This window comes from Pagrus pagrus, assembly GCF_965226575.1.
Source record: "Pagrus pagrus genome assembly, chromosome: 7".
NCBI lineage: Eukaryota > Metazoa > Chordata > Actinopteri > Spariformes > Sparidae > Pagrus > Pagrus pagrus.
The window spans coordinates 14,381,947-14,398,579 of NC_140191.1; the positions used below are offsets into that span (position 1 = coordinate 14,381,947).

A 16,633-nucleotide genomic window follows, 5' to 3' on the forward strand; every position below is an offset into this window, starting at 1 on the left:
AGTTCAGTTTGAAGTCTTGTTGCAAGAAACTATGGCAACTAGCCCTAAGGAAGTGTTTCAGCCAATCAGATCCCGGGGAAAGTCCTCAAATGGTTTTCAATTGGGTGGGTGGATTTGATGCCTTTTTCTTCTTTTTATTGGGATTTCAGCCCCGCCTCCTCCTCCTGTTGTATAAATGCTTTGTGTGGTGTGCATGATTCAACAGGCTCAACCTGTGGCCTGTTCAGACACACACACACAAACACAGACACACACGTACACACACACACCTGCGTCTGTAAGCACAAGCTGTCTTTAATACAACATATGGTTCAGTCTGTGTCGACGAGTACCTGAAGGCCTTCCAACTCTGCCAAAACCACACACTTGCTCAACTAGCAGCTGCACAAACACACACACACACACACACACACACACACACGCACACACACTGTGATGCTTGAAAACTCTAATATCTTGCTCCTTTTGACTTCTGCTCTATTTGTGGTATAACTCTCCTCTTTCTCCTCGCTTCTCCTCCTGACTCCCCCCTCCTTGCGCCCCCCCCCCCCACTCTCCCACCCGCTGATACTGTACACCTTCCCAAGGCTAGTTGGCATGGTGACGCTGATGGGATGGCCGTTGCTAGGAGATGAAGAGAGCGGCCAGCAGGAGCATCGTCACGGTGAGGAGAAGGCGATCCCTGGACGGGCTGCTGCCACTGACGCTCTTCTCCAGCTTGGGAACGAACGGGTTATATTCATCTGAAACGGAGAGAAAGAAACGGGACGAAATGAGGGACAGTCACGTCTTTATATCAATTCATCACATTCATAACCGCGGTGAAAAACTTCAAGGGAAAGTAAGGGAAAAAGATAAGTTTATCTGCGCTTCTAATTGAGCTGTAATCTGCTTACACAGCACGGCTTTTATCAAACATGACCACGGTTTTAATGAGGCAGACTGTCTGAGACAGAGTCACACTCCAACTAAAACATGCTAAGTCTGCTACAAAGACAAAGTCAACACGACAGCAGGGCCATGGCTTACTGCTGCAGCTGTTAGCAGAGAGCCCTTATTGTTCTAATAAAGTGACACATTCCCAGTCACACTCATGCATACTTTCACACACAGACGTACTGTATATACAGTAAAACCCCCCCCTCAAGTACACCTGGCCACGTCCTAAAAATAGTTTGCGGTTTCCTTTTGTTTCACGCCGAGCGTTGATGTCTAGTCGAACACACTGTACGAAAGCATGAGCCACCAGACAGTTCGCTGCATGCCTTCGCTTATGAGACACATGTGCAGCCAGACACACCCTCTGTAGTCACCTGATTAATGAGACTGGAGGCCAGACAGAAGCACAGCTTTCTGTCTATACGCAGGACGGATGGTGCTTATTAGGAGCTATTGTGTTCACGGTCCGATGGCACCAAAGTGAAGTGTGGTTATTCTCAGAGTTTCCATATCTAGCTCCGGAATATTTCCAGCTGCTCTGTGGGTCAGACAGCAGAGTAATGACTGGCTGACACCTGGTTTTAGAGATGGCCTCCTCCGGTATGCTCTGCTGGCCAATCTAATGAGGTCTATGCAGCAGCCGAGCTCAGGTTAAACACTTTGACCGCTCAGTAACCGAGCATGCAGCCGGGGGGTCAGGACACTGTTACTGTGGCGCTGACTGACAGAGGAATGTGGTTTTGAAGACACAAACAGCAGACTGCGAAACATTTCGCAAAACTGGTTCTGGAGTGTGACTCTACTAATCGCCTCATTACACACACACACACACACACACACACACACACACACACACACACACACACACACGCACACACACAAACTGTCTCTCGCTGACTGTCGCAGACACATAATTATTGGCGTGCAGCGTTCGCACGATGTTTGTGCAGGGGGCATGTGACGTTCATCGTGACCTTTTGACATGTTCCCGAGCAAAACATTAGCTCACACAAGGAAGCTGCGTGTATCTATGTGTGTGCGTGTTTGTTCTTGTGTATTTGTGTGCATGCCATATTTTGGAGCAGGAAAGCAGGCAGCATCCGCCTAATAATTAAGAAGCTCAGACACCTAGAGGCGTCTATGAAATTGAACATCACGCTGACGAGAACAAGGGGATATCTGACTGTGTGGAGATTATCTGTCTGTTTGTGACGTGTGTGTGTCTGTGTGTGTGTGTGTGTGTGTTTAGATTTGTCAGTAGCCATCAACTGCGGTGGTTTCTGTCTGAACTAAAATATAAGAAGATACAGAATATATAACACAATGGACGCTGAATTTGTAACTTGATGAACTTTGACACACATTTTATACAACATGTAATTGAATATGGAAATTCGTTAAATCGTGACACTGTGTACCTCTGTACATTGTTACACAATTAACACAATTGATGAAAATAATTACCTTTAATTGCTGCTGTCAGAGAGGTGTTGATTGAATTATGTATTAAACTTCTCAGACGTGATAATTTGTGGTGTCGCTTTATCATAACGTCCTCATTTAAGGGTCATTCCAGTGATGTTGTACTGCACCTCGATGCAATTAGGGGACTTTTGAGTCATAGGTTAAAATAGGACAGGAAATTGATATGATAGCATCTTTCATTAGACTCCTGACTGATTAACGCACATGTCTTTCAACTCTAAACTTAATAAAACTCCCACAGAGCCACAGAAGGCAGTACACAACTGTTTACAGACTTTGAGATGTGGAGTACCAGATCGGTGTGCCCTCCGTCTGTCTCCCTCTCTTGGTCATGTCTTGTCTGTGTGGCTCTCGTGGCTCCCAGCTCTGATTATTGAACATACCTGTCTGCAATCACCTCATCGCTCCTTCCGCTCTGAACACCAGCCTCTCATTAGTTTATCAGTCTACAGAACATCTACTCTCGAACCACTCCTTGCTAGCCTGTTGTTCCACCGACGCCGCACACACACGTCAAGGCCTAATCACGCAAAGCCAGAGCTATCTCCATAGTCAAGGCCTAACCTGTTGCTAGTTTAAGTAATTCAGGCTCATCACTCACCTGCCAACCTGCCTTTAACCTCCCAGCCATCACACCATCTTTGCCAGCCACAATTCCCCTCGTCTTTCCACGCTCACCAGCCTCCGCCATCATCCTGCCTCATCCTATGACCTCATTCCCTCATCAATATTCAACTCATGATCCTCCTCCTGGTTACAATAAAGCTCGCTCCTTTATCACCAGATCCATCCGATGCCTGTGGCCTGCCTTTGGGTCATATATATATTTATATATCCAATTGGGAGGCATAACTTTTAAAATTAAGGTGACATTGCGGCCCATTTATTAGCCTCACGATGCATAGGGAAATACTGTTGTTCCATTCCTGTTACATCCCTAATTAGCACCAGGGAGACAGCTTGAAAAACTAAAGAAGACACACTTGCCACCAGCATATCCAAACCCTCTTTAAACACAGTTTACAAGCTGCTAACGAGCGGAAGTTGATTACATGTTGATTTAAATATGATAGTTGACCCATCGTATAAGTATATACATACATGTAAAAATATGTATCTTTCACTTTTACTTGTACTTTTGATACTGAAGTACATGTAATATCAGATACTTTAAGAGTTTTACTCAAATACTATTCATGTGGGTGACTTTTACTTTCACTACGTAATATTTAAACATGATATCATTACTTGTACTCGAGTATGACTTTTGGGTACTTTTTACTACACTGTGTAGAAGTATGAACTCTGTATAAGTGCTATAAGACTGCAAGATAAAATATCCGATGAAACAAATACGTTTATACATTTTACAACATGTATAGATAGATCCCCAGACCAGTTATTTTGAATTAAAACATATGACAGAACTGTTTCTACAAATAGAAACTGGAGTCACATTCAGTTTTCTGTGTTCAGCCCCATGAGACTCGTCCTGACGTTGCTGACAAACTAACCCGAACACACTGTCGCTTAAAGGAGTGGTAATTGCTGCAACAAACCCCATTTAAGAAGAAGCTTCTGATTTCCCCGCTAATGGCTGGAGCTGATCGTCAGATACAGTAACCTGAGCCAACAGGGTGGGTAAATGAGTATCCTCCCACTGAAAGCCGTCAGTAATCACATGGCTGCATGGGGAGCTGCTAGCACCATTCCATCTGTGTCGTAAATGAGATCTAAATGAAATCTAATACTGAGGCCGTATTCAGGAGGGAACCACTGTTGAGCCGTAGACACTGATTGAAAGGGGCAGCGCCCAGGAAATAAACTGTGAGCAGTGAAGGGTAGAGAGAGGGAGAGGCGATATGAGCCTGCAACATTCAGCTTAGTTAAACATTTTCAGACGCGGTAATCAGGCGGGTTTGAACTGAGCAGTTTGTGTGTTTGCGCGAATGTGCTGATGTGAACTCTGAATAACGGTAATTAAAACTATGATGTGATGAGTCTAATCGGCAGTCAGGAGGAGTGAGAACGAGGGAGGGGAATAGGAAACTGTACAGCGTCTTTGTTTTCGGTTCTTTTCACGGCTCCCCGCTGATTTCCTCACTTCCTCTCGCACCACTTGGGTTATCCTATTAATTTAATTGGCAACACAGCACTACAGGTGAAAATGACCCATAGGAGCTGGAGTAATTTGTGCTCAGCTATTGTGCCAGCCGTTTGCTAAATATTAAAAGTGTTTTCATGTAGTGCAGATTTTTTTATCTGTTCAAATACATCCAACACAACTGTTCTTCAGCGGAAATAAACATTGTTTTTCTCAGTATTCTTGTGCAACTAGTAATTAGGGACGCACTGTGTGATCGGAATAATAGTTTTCTGTTTATTGGAATGAGCATCTCCTGCATTTAGCCTTCTGTGTGGTTGCAAATATTTGCAGGAAAGAAAGGAAGACAGACAAGTGTTGAGGATAAATGATGAGAATGTATTGCTCAGTGACGCAGAGGCAAAGTAAGGGTGCACTATGAAACTTGTTTACAGGGCTATAAGAGACAGAGCTCTTTATACAAGGAGTTGGCAAGAGCTAACATGAGTTTAATATGTACTTTAAACCTCAATTTAAACATTTCTATGTGTAAAAAGTAAAGGAAAAAAGCATGTATTTTGAGGCATGGTGGGGTGGGAACAAAAACAGCACATTGTCCATCTAGAAATCGGATATTTTAATAATATAGGTCTAAGAAAAAAGTTCATATTGTCCCTTTGAGGTAAAAGGAACATGTAACACACAACAATTTTTTAATTAAACTAATTTCTCTGTTTTAATATTTCTTACATCACTGTGATAGCATTAATGCATACTATAACCACTAGATTAATATCGTTTTCAGTAAAAAAAAAAAAAAAAAAAGAAAAAGTTAAAAGAGGGAAAAAACCCAATTTCACACATCAAAAGGTGAATAAACTGAGTTTTGGCGGCTTTCCCCTCCACTGCATTCCTACTTGTGCTCTGGGAGAAAAAAAACGGAGGATGGGAATTAAAGGGCGGGAGGATGAGGAGGGCATGGAGAAAGGAGATGGAGTGAGAGAGAAACGACATGAAAGAAAGATGGAGGGAGGAAAAAGAAGTAGGGGAGCGGTATCTCAACAGACTCATGCGACCTGCGGCCATTCGCCACAGCCAGTGATGAGTTTTCGTATGACAGTTATGTGAACAGGCTGATTTATTATGCAATCGCACACATGCGAGCATGCACACACACACATACAGATTAACAACAACACAGCACCATATTCAACACGATACCTTGGAGAAGACTGACAGGGTTGGCGATTGATACCCGCATGTCTGGTTGTGTAAAGGGCGGCAGCGAGGTAGGACAAGCTAGCTGCACATGTTGTTATTGTGCTGCTGCACTGTTGTTGCCATAACACTGAGAGGCAGCTTCACGATCATCTGAGAGATTATCCCGCAGACTGTCACTTATTGATTTACTGCTCAGTTCCTCCCTTTATCCCTCCCAAATTTCGTTCAGTTCCAGCGCTAAAAAAATTTAGCACGATTCACGTGGTTCCCATGATTTGGCCGGTTGTGTAATGTTGGCGAGAGCGACGTAAGGGCAACCTGGGAGTACTTGCCAAGATTTAGCAGTCAAGCACAGGGAATATGAACAAGCCTTTCCTTTTCTGAATGAAGTTTTATTTTTGGGTAACTAACCATGAAACTCAGTGTTCCTTGCTTATCCGGGTGAAAACGGCGAGTGTGAAATGAATATGCATGTAGTTGTTCAGCAGGATCAGCAGCTTGCCGAGCCAGCTGGTGCTGTAAAGTTAACTGTGCTGAAGGTCTCTATTGAAAATATTTCACTGTAGCTGGTGCATTTTGATGCTGACTGGTCAGTTACCTGGTTGCTCTACCATCAATTATAAATGATCAATCTGCTGTCAATATCTATATTTTAGTCCATTGTTTTTGTTATTGTCTACAAATCCTGTGAAAATCCTTCCACCGAGGATGTCGGGACTTCACAGTAAGACTGAGTCACTACAGTCTCTCCAGTCAGTGTCCCCTTATTGTCCAGCTGTCATCATTCAAATGAGGAGCTTTGAGTCAATAAAAATGTTGATTTGTTCATTTAGCTCAGATCAGTATGCTCACAGAGCAGAACCGAGTGCTTTGGGAACACTTTGCTGCCCTGGATTTCAGGCGAGGTAGGCACAGGCTGTCCTGACTATCTGATTGGTAGAGTTTGGAGAAAAATATTCAAACGTACTACAAGGAATTTTAACTGGTCTCAATTCATACTGATCCCTCTGTATGACCTACATAAGCAAACAGGCCATCAGCAAGAATAAGCCCATTTTTTGAATAAATATAGTGATTCTTAAAGGTGCAATATGTAAGAATTGGCTGGCTGTTGAAGTCATACTGACAGAGGTCAGCATAACACCAGACTATCAGTTAACTGCTGCTAACTGTAGCTGCATTTAGATAGATGAGTTTAGCAGACTGGGATCTTGAAGTACTAGAGAAGAGTTGGTGTTTATGCGGCAAGGACAGGAACCGGGAGGGACCAGGGCTAACTGGTTAGCATGCTAACTGCTAACATCTCTGCTGTACAATGAATAGATGTCACTAATGTAAAAACTCTTCACATTGTGTTGATTATCTTAATTCATTTTGTGGATGATTTTATTTTTTTATATTCCACGTATTCAGGTTGAATAACTCAGAAAAGAAAAAAAATCATGGTGGACTGCTGAGGATGAATTAATCCGCCGCTGAAAATAGACTACAACAAATGCACCATTAACTCCTGTTTGAGTGATGTTTGTGAAGAACTGCAATGTCCAGCTGTTTAGGGAATAGCTGAGCCCTTTTTTTTAAAAATGAAGTCAAAATGTGATGATTAATTGATCAGTGGATAAAAAGAAAATACATTGTATGCTGTTTTGTTAATCGATTAAATCATTTCAGTAATTTTTTAAGCAAAAAGGTCAAGTATTTGTTGGTTTCAGCTCCTTAAATGTAAGGATATTCTGATTTTCTTTGTCATTTATGATGGTAAATGAAGAGTCTTGGATATTTAAATTAAAAAATTTAAAAGATGATACTTGATGTTACTGTGGGCTTTGTGAAATTGTGATAAGCATATTTCGCATTTTTTTTTACATTCTTAATACTAACTGATTAATAAACTAATGATGAAAAAATCACCAGATTAATCGATAATGAAAATAATCATTAATTGGAGCCGACTTTCAGGTAGTTTATGGGATTTGTTGAGAATAAGAAAAAACAGAGCTACTGTCCTTTAACTTCAACACCTGTGATTAATATGATTTCCACGGTTTGACAATGATGTGATCTGAATAATAAACCTGACTCAGTGTCTGTTCTTATGAATCCAGACGGGCCCCACAGGTGTGTTCCACACTTAGTCAGTGTCATGTGATGTCACGTGTGTGTAGGTCAAAGAGAGCGTGTGTGTGTGACTCACCAATATCGTCAAGTTTTAGACCTGGTCTAAGCGTGTAGTCTGGTTCTGTAGGCTCTGGCTCATCGTCCACGTCAGAGGCTGAAAGACAGCGAGAGACAAGAAATTGAGTGAGACAGAAAACGAGGGAGTGAAAGAGCGAGGGTGGAGGGGTTAAACCAGTGCTCCAACCCAAAGGATTTTAATTACATCCAACTTGACATCTTGAGAGAGACATGTGAGAGAGCGGCAAGGCGAGGGTGTCGGGGGTTAAAAAAAAAGAAAAATCCCCTGCAGCAGGCAGACTGACAAGTCAAAACATCGCCAGCAGCCCTGAGAGAAAAAGGAAAGAAAGAGTGGGAGAGGAAGAGCGAGCGAGGGAGAGAAGAGCGAAGGTGAAGGGAGGCAGATCAAACTGAAGAGAGGCAGTGTGTGAAAAGGGAAGGAGAGCGATGGAGTCAGGGGGTGAAAGGGAGGAGAGGTTAATACTACAGGGCGGTGGAAGTTAAAAGGACCGGACAGGCCAGGGATCAAAGTCTGTGTGTATATGTGTGTGTCAGCGTGCGTGTGTGTGTGACGGAGAGAGAGAGAGATTCGAGAGAGGGTCGAGAGATTGAAGGAAGGCAGGAGAGCGAGTGAGAGAGGTTAACACTACATATACATAGCCACCCACTGACCGCACACGGCAATAAATGGATTCTGACAGGGAGCGAGGGAGGAGGGGTGAAAGGGGAGGAAAGAGAGAGGAGAGAGGAGAGGAGAGGAGGGAGGCGTGGGGTGAGGGCCTTCAAAGCTGGAGCTGCTCCTTTTCTGCTGCTGGAGAGGGAGAGCAGGAAGGGGAAGGAGAGAGAGAGACAGTAAGAGAAAAAGAGAGAGAGAGAAAGGACAGGAAAAGAGGAGCAAAGGGGGGTTTCTGTGCTGTGAGTGAAAATGCTGCAGGGGAAACTCAGCAGGGGTATTAATAGCTCTGCCTGTTTCAGACTGTATTTAGATTGTGTATGCATCTGTATGCAGCCAGTGTGTGTGTGTGTGTGTGTGTAAACGTGGGGAGCCCGGTGCCTGCCAGATGGGTACAGTGGCCATATGGGTGCAGGTACCCTCTGCAAACAGGTCCAAGCATAGCATTACAGGTCACAACACACACACACACACACACACACACAAGGAGTGAAAGACTCACCCGTGGAGCAGCAGACGTACACTCGTAGTCTCAGACAGCTGCGGCCGTGGTGATGGGTGGGTGTGGCTGTGGAAACATAAAATGCAGGTCAACACCATCCCATTACATATTCACGTGTTTGTTGCGATGCGGTCTTCCCGAAACCGGCAACAGGCACGTTTTTTTGCTTCAACTTATTATTATGAAGTAAGTGTTGATTGCAAAGCGTCATGGAAATAGAATAATGACACCATCGTTGTTTAGATTGGTTTCCTATAAATCTCTCTTTCACTCTGCTATTTTGTCTGCCACCGAGTCAGGACTCTCCTGACTGGCAGCCTGGCACCATTTCTATCTGCTTTCACGCCTTCATTATAGACATAATAAATAAATTAACTCACATTTTGAGTAAATACAGTCATGTTTCGTCCTGTGTTGTCGGTAGTTGCTACTCTGGTAGCGAGCTTGTTGTCTACGCGACAGTGGTGCCAACAATAATACCACCTGGAAACGCCAGGGGATGGGGTGGGGTGGTTGTTTCCACTCTAACGGAAACTTACCGGTGTTGGGTTTTGTTTTTGTTTTGTTTTTATTGCATTTATAATCCAGAGCAACATATCAGAAGCAACGCACCGATCAAAACCATTGCATCAGTGTCTGATACTGACCTTGTTAAACAGATCGGATATCAACCAGACATGTCATGACTGTCGTTTAACACATCTGATATAACACTTTACACGTAACATAAAACTTTGACACACTCTTTTAAAAGTTCTCAGTCAAAGATTAGAGCCCGACCGATACTTTAATTTAACAAAACTTCACTGGGAATTCAAGCATAACTTACCTCAAGCATCTATTCCTACAACCAATATTGGTTGGGCTCTGAACAAGATAACTTAAATTTACACAACCCAATGACAACATTAAACAACCACTGTGGTTTATACCTGCACCTTCCAACAAAAGTCAGTCAGAGCTTGTTACTGCAGTGACCTCAGCGTGTAAACAGGCAAAAGCAGTCACTTTTGTTGGAAGTCTCCTTCCTAAAACAGTGACTGTTGTAGGCTAAGTTAACAGTAAGTATTTTTATTTTAGGTTACGTGATGTGGTCGAAAGTTAAAAGCACATCATTTAGATTGCAACACTGCGAGAGCAGCGGTTTCAAAAATGTCCTGTTGACACATCACCTCCTCTGTGCCTCACCAGACTCCTCCATGAAAAACATAAATACACTAATGTAGGTTAATTTGTGGCCAACAAGTTGTTGTCTAGAGGGATTGTTGAGAACACACCGCAGTGCAGTCAAACAAAACTTCAAAGTCAAAGTACGACTTTGGATATAAAATACTTTGGACACTTGTTTCGGACAAACTCACGGCCGGATTTCAGCATGTTTAACACTCAGTCTCACACAGTAGGGGAGACGAGCATATTTTACTGACTTTATGAACATCAATCATGTCACAGTCATGTGCCAAGGTTCTCTAATTAACCAGACCCGTTAAAACAATAAGCATTTGACCTTGTTCTGTAGCTGTGAGGCAACATTTGGTATCACATGTGAAATATGTCGGTGATCTTCATTAATCTACATCGGATTTATTTTAGTTCACAGAAGACATTTTGACGTGCCACAGTCGGAAGTGTAAATAATAAAATGAATGATTCTGAGGGTGCTGGTGTCGTTCGTGTTGGCTCAGTGTCACGGCTGACTCGTACACGTGAATAGAAAAGATCATTAATGTAATTGGTAACACCTGTGCTTTTTCTACCGTGACGTGTCAAAATGTCTGCTGTTAAAAAGGCAAATTCAAGTTGGGGGGGAATTTTTGAGAAGCATACATGGAAATTGTCAAAAGTTCAAATGCATTTCATTTAAATAACAACCAATAGCATCTCATTTTTATTTATTCCAATTTTTTTGCCTTTATAAACTAAGAAACTCTGTGTTGAAGCACAGAGCAACGTTCTAACAACTTTGTTAGAGACGTCTCCCATCAGGTAACGCAGCATAAATGTGCGTTGCACTCATTATATAGCCATTTAATGCATGAGACATTTATCCTTGGCCTGAAATATTTGTTTTTAAATGGTTTTATGACAAGCTAAAGGTTCATTATTTATACAGTGTCATATCGGCGCAAGGTGTTGTGAGTTAATTTGATTAGCTATCAACAAAATGGATGAGTCTGCTTGACTGCAGGGTGATACGATTAGATTTGAGACAGCAATTTGTTATCCTGGAATTACCTGAGGATGGACTGAACTGATGAATCATCAAATCCATTTAACAATACAAAAATAACATGTTTAATCTTACAGATAGCGTTTGTCAAACAATGCTCTAATCTCACCGTCCTCAAGCAAGAACAGCAATCCTTCACTGTGATTTATAGTTGTTTTTTATATACATGTATATTTGTAGGTACATTTGTGGTATTGTATTGACAGGATATTGGTTGTTGCTCTCCACTCACAGATGTAGTAGTACTCCTGTCCAACGTGGAACTCGTAGCCTAGCGAGAAGGCGCTGTAGCGCTGGAACTTCTCCGAGAACTTGATGGGCGCGTGCGGGGCGTGGGGCCGGTTGCACTCCCACCTCTTGAAGCCCAGCTGGGGGTCGCAGTTCCTGTAGCCGCGGTAGCTGACCATGTAGAGGACATACTGCTCGCCGGTGCCCACCATGCGCTGGCTGTCGTTGTAATGAGGGCAGTAGATGTCCAGGTAGTCGTTGACGTTCACCTGCATCGTGTAGCCCTCCCTACGCAGACTGGACACACAGAGAGAGAAAGCTGGATGAGTACAGATCATCACATGCCATATCATTTTCATTTGCCTCTAACATTAATCCAACTTTTGTGATTTACATATTTAAATTAATTGCATTTAGTCTGTCATGTTTTACAGGCAATTTCAAACATCCGGAAAAAACAGTTTTTTCCTGCCAGTCAGATTTTTAATTTTGTGCCTAAACTGCCCACGGAAACCAAAACAACTTAATTAACCTCATTCTTCCTAAATTATGCTAATAAATTACTAAGTTATTTTTATTGTGCAATTCATGCAGCACACACACAAACACATTAAGTGGATGAACGTGTACAACACACAGGATAAATCACACTACTCTTACGTTTGTTCCACCTTCAGCATGAATGCCGATAACTGGCTCTAATTCCCAATTATGCATGTTTATACACATTTTTTTTTGGACCTTTACACCACACTCATACACACGTCACATACCACAAAGACAACATAACATCACATATCATTGTTGGCTATGCTGTGTTTCGGACGCTCACCCGGAGTCAAACAAATCTTTTATTTTTAAAGTTATTGAGTTATTAATACTACAAAGCAGGTGTGTGTGTGTGTGTGTGTGTGTGTGTGTGTGTGTGTGTGTGTGTGTGTGTGTTTGTGGTTGCAGGGCCGCTGCATGCAGAGAATGCGGAGCTGGCTCTTCAGTATGGACTGAAGGCCCCAGGGCCACAGCTCCTTCTCCCGGTGTCAGCGCAGTGTTGTCCCCTAACCCCAGTGCTCGTACATCAACCTGAGCGCAACGTTGCGCTCACGTCAGCCGTCAACGTCCTGGCCACGTTTCTCCTCCCCCCCCAAAGCTCATATATCAGCGTCAGCCCTAAAAAAGACTCGGCCTGACAGGAAGATAAGGTCTGACTCTGTGTCTGGGGGTGTATGTGTGTGTGTAGTTTGTGTGACAAAGTGAAATAGATTCTTTCCTGACATCCAAAAGCCCTCTTTTTTCTCCCCATCACAGACGCGAGCCCATATCTGTGTGACAGAGACAGGTTGCAGTTGTAAATCATACACACGCCGATGAGCATGTGCACGCATACACACACACACACACACACACACACTCTCGCTCACTAGATGCTACAGTGGTGACATGATAAAATCACAAGGGGGCAGCAGTGTGTCGTCCTCAGCCTGATGCTGCCTCTCTCCCTTTGCCAGTTCTAGGTCATGTCTCCAGGGAGATTATTATTCAATTATTAAATGAAGATCGAAACACTGTTCCCAATGTCTCCCACTCTCCATCACTTCTTCCCACTCTCTCCAAATCCTTCCTGAATTTGTCTTTCTCCCCTTGCTCTCCATTTCTCTCATCCCCTTTTTTTCCACAGTAACATGAACGGGAGATTAATTGTTCAACATCATCCGTTGCTCTCGTCCTCCTCCTCTTCTCTCCTCACTTTCCCTCATTACATCATTTACTAGCCTGCAGAAGAGATTTACTTCTTGTGGAATTAGTGGCAGAAAAAAAAAAAAAAAAAGGCGGAAAATGCTTCAAGGGAACTATATTTATAGTGGATGCAAAAAAAAGAGAGAGGGAGAGCGAGAGAGAAAGAACACAAGTGAGGGATGAGTTTGGTTCCACCGGGGAGGCGTAAATGCAAATTCAGTAAAAGAGCAGAGAGAGCCAGAACGGAGTAGATAGAAAGGGAAAAAAGAGGCAGTTGGAGAGGTTTACGCTACCAAAGAAAAGAAAGTTCTCCACGAGATGAAGGGATGATGGCAGAAAAGAGAGAAAAATGAGGGGGAGGGCAACTTGGAGCATCTTGAGTAATCTGAGAGTAAATCACTTCTCCAGGATAAAAGCTGGCTTTAGGATTCCCACTGCGTATGTGTTTGTATGTGTGTACTTGTGTGTGTGTGTGAGCCTGGTTTGGTTTGCGTGTGCGTGAACAAGCGTTTTTCTGTGTGTGACATCAAAGCACCTCACCTTAATCTGCCAAACATTTATATTTGATGGAGCGACGTCTTTAATGGGAGGGGGGGGTCTCTGACATACACACATAAAACACAACAAAACGGGTGATTAAGTGTGTCCTAACAGCAAATCCAATATGAGTGTGGCATCAGAATCCTTGAATGTTGCAATAATCTGTCTGAGACCACATTACGCTTAATAGTTTCAGGCCATGCATAATCAGGAAATGTACATGGCCAATTGAGGAGTGAGTTTGTGTTGAGGAGAGCGTGTTTTGGGGTTAGGACTGAAGGATTAAAGGCATTAAAACAATTTTTAATCATGCCTCTGCTGTCTCATTTGTATACAAAGCATTACGTGTACTTTGACCCCGTGTACAACTTAATCCAATACAACAGTCTTGGACTGACTTTGTGAAACTTACAGTATAATCAGGGGTGCACTCTTCTGGAATACTGGATCTGTACCGGCGCTGATTCTGACCTTTTGGTACTTCAGCAGGTTGAGAACAATCCACACAAATGTTTTGCAGCGCACACAGTGTTGAAACTTTAGAGAACAACAGAGTTAAAATGAAGAACGTGTTGTTAAAGGTGCACCTTGTAGTTTTGGAAAAGAAATTCAGAAACTCAGATATTATATATCTTAGCGATAATATTGCTAAGGTAATAATGCAAACTCAGACATACAAATTTTTTCCATAACTGAATAGATAAGGCTCAATCCTCAGAGGGAATAAGGTCCCAGAACACTATTTTAAAGCTAGAAAGGTGGCAGGGTCCGCCAAATATAAACAAAGTAAAACAGTATGAAGTTGTGTTGTCCTTTAAGGTCAGGTTTTCTCCTCACTAAAATTTCTTCCCAAAAATTACATAGTGCACCTTTAACAACTGTGCGTACTCAAGCCAGTATCCAGACATGGACCCCTCTTTATACTGTAAATTTTGGATTTCGATGTTGATTCAACTCTGCGGTATCTTTTGAGGCGGCTGTCTGTAGTGTTGTTTTGTTAGACTGTCTGCTAAGGTATGAGGTAGGGTGTTTCTAAAGCTCTGGATATGCTCCTGCATATTAAGTTGAGATAAAATATTAGAAAAAGATGAAATGCAATTCAACAACACCACAGAGCATAGTCACAAAATGTACCAGACAATGCAGTCAGCAAACAAACAACCAAGTCCCGACAAAACCATATAATACTTATTGCACAGGCGTTTCAATGTAGAGCTGTTTTTACTAGTCACACAGTGTACATGCATGTTGTTTCGCTCCTTATGCTTTCAACCACATCGTATATGTGATGATGCGTATTAAGCGAATCTGCTCTGCTAGTAAAAGACGCTCTTTGACCGCGTTAAAGAAAAAAACATTTCTGAAGAATGAAAGATCCCTGAACTGACCGCACTGTGACTCAAGTTTCGTTTACGTTCATCGCTTAACTGACGCAGTTGGATTCGACTGTCTGTGGGGAATGTGCCCTTTCCTTTGTGCTAAATTGATGGGACGGCCCCGTACCAGTCACAAACCTAATATTCCTTCAGGCGGCTTCAAGACAAAAGAGAATGCAATAAATATTTTAATTTAAAAAAAAGAAACTGGTTTCCCTAAGAATCGTGAGCGGAAAAAATCCACTCAAGCTGAGAAAATCCAGATTCTCATTTTATCCCAAATTGTGCAGCCCCATTTTGAAGGCTTTTTATTCCGCTTTATGATATCGGAGTTTATTGGATGGTAATGCTCCCAGATAATTCCAAATAAAGAGAGATGGAGAGATATAGAGATGCAGAAACCAAGAGGTGGAGTAGCTTATGAAATGTCGTGATGTGTTGCCTTCCTCTGTTCCCCCTTGACGCCTCCCCTTCCTCTTGTGTTGGATCAACGCTAATTTCCCCCTCTCGTAAGCGATACCTGGCAGGGCGATGTCGAGAAGATGGAGCGGGGGGAACGTTGCATCAGCGCAAAACACAACTCCGAGGAGCGGAGCAGAGGCTTCCAGAAGCGAAGGAACACCAGAGGGATGGAGTGATAGAAGGATGGAGAGAAAGATGGGAAGATTTATGAGATGAGACGAGGGGTAGTCGGGGTTAAAAGCTGCAGAGTCTGGCCACCAGGGAGCAGAGGGTGATAGCGGGAGGGAGCGAGAAGGAGCAACAGCTAAGAGCAAGATCAAAGTGGGCCTGGATCAATGTCACTACTGTAAAATCACATCAGAGAGTGTGAGAGAGAGCGAGAGAGAGTCTGTTGCCTATATAAATCAGTCGTAGGCAACATAATGCCACAGAGTTACCCCCTGCCTTCCTATTATCTGCCAGGCCTGTTGGAGCACTGTACATCAATAAAACACTTTGACAGTAAGAGCAATCATTCCTTTTTGTAACAAGAGCTCGGAGGACCAGCTTACTCTGCTGTTCTCTGTTGGTAAGATGGTTGACTTTGTATTGAAAGAAGGAGGGCGGCTGAGGCGCACTGGAAGCTCAAAGATTTAAGCCAGCGAGGGTAGTTTTCCCCTTCAACCATGACAAAGTCATAGCATGGTGCGACACTGAATGTTTTTATAACAATAGCAGCAAGTCAATATACGGCATAAGCAATGAGGACACCAAAATCATCCATGTGTAGAGCCCAGACGCAGCAAACAGACATTAAAAAAAAAGCAGCGACAAAGGCGGACGTTCTGCGCCTACAGTAACTTTCCACACAACCAGGTGGCAGTAGTTTGTATTCGTCATGCTGAAAGGGAACCGGAAGACTCAGGACTAAAGCAGTTTTTACACCACTCTCACTAATGTAGCCACTTCTAATCAATAATGTGTCTGATAAAAAGTTGCAAATGGC

The 16,633-nt window shown here is 43.0% G+C and overlaps 1 protein-coding gene across 1 annotated transcript in view; it reads right to left on the reverse strand.

Annotated features, from left to right (window-relative positions):
* Positions 1-566: 566 nt before the first annotated feature.
* efna3b (ephrin-A3b) overlaps positions 567-16,633 on the reverse strand; it is a 64,714-nt gene continuing 48,647 nt past the window's right edge. The window contains exons 3-6 of the mRNA XM_084358388.1: positions 11,541-11,833; positions 9,079-9,144; positions 7,923-8,000; positions 567-743 (exon numbers count right to left, since the gene is read on the reverse strand). Coding sequence (XP_084214514.1) covers positions 625-743; positions 7,923-8,000; positions 9,079-9,144; positions 11,541-11,833 — 556 coding nt within the window. The 3' untranslated portion in view covers positions 567-624. The remainder of the gene's footprint in view (positions 744-7,922; positions 8,001-9,078; positions 9,145-11,540; positions 11,834-16,633) is intronic.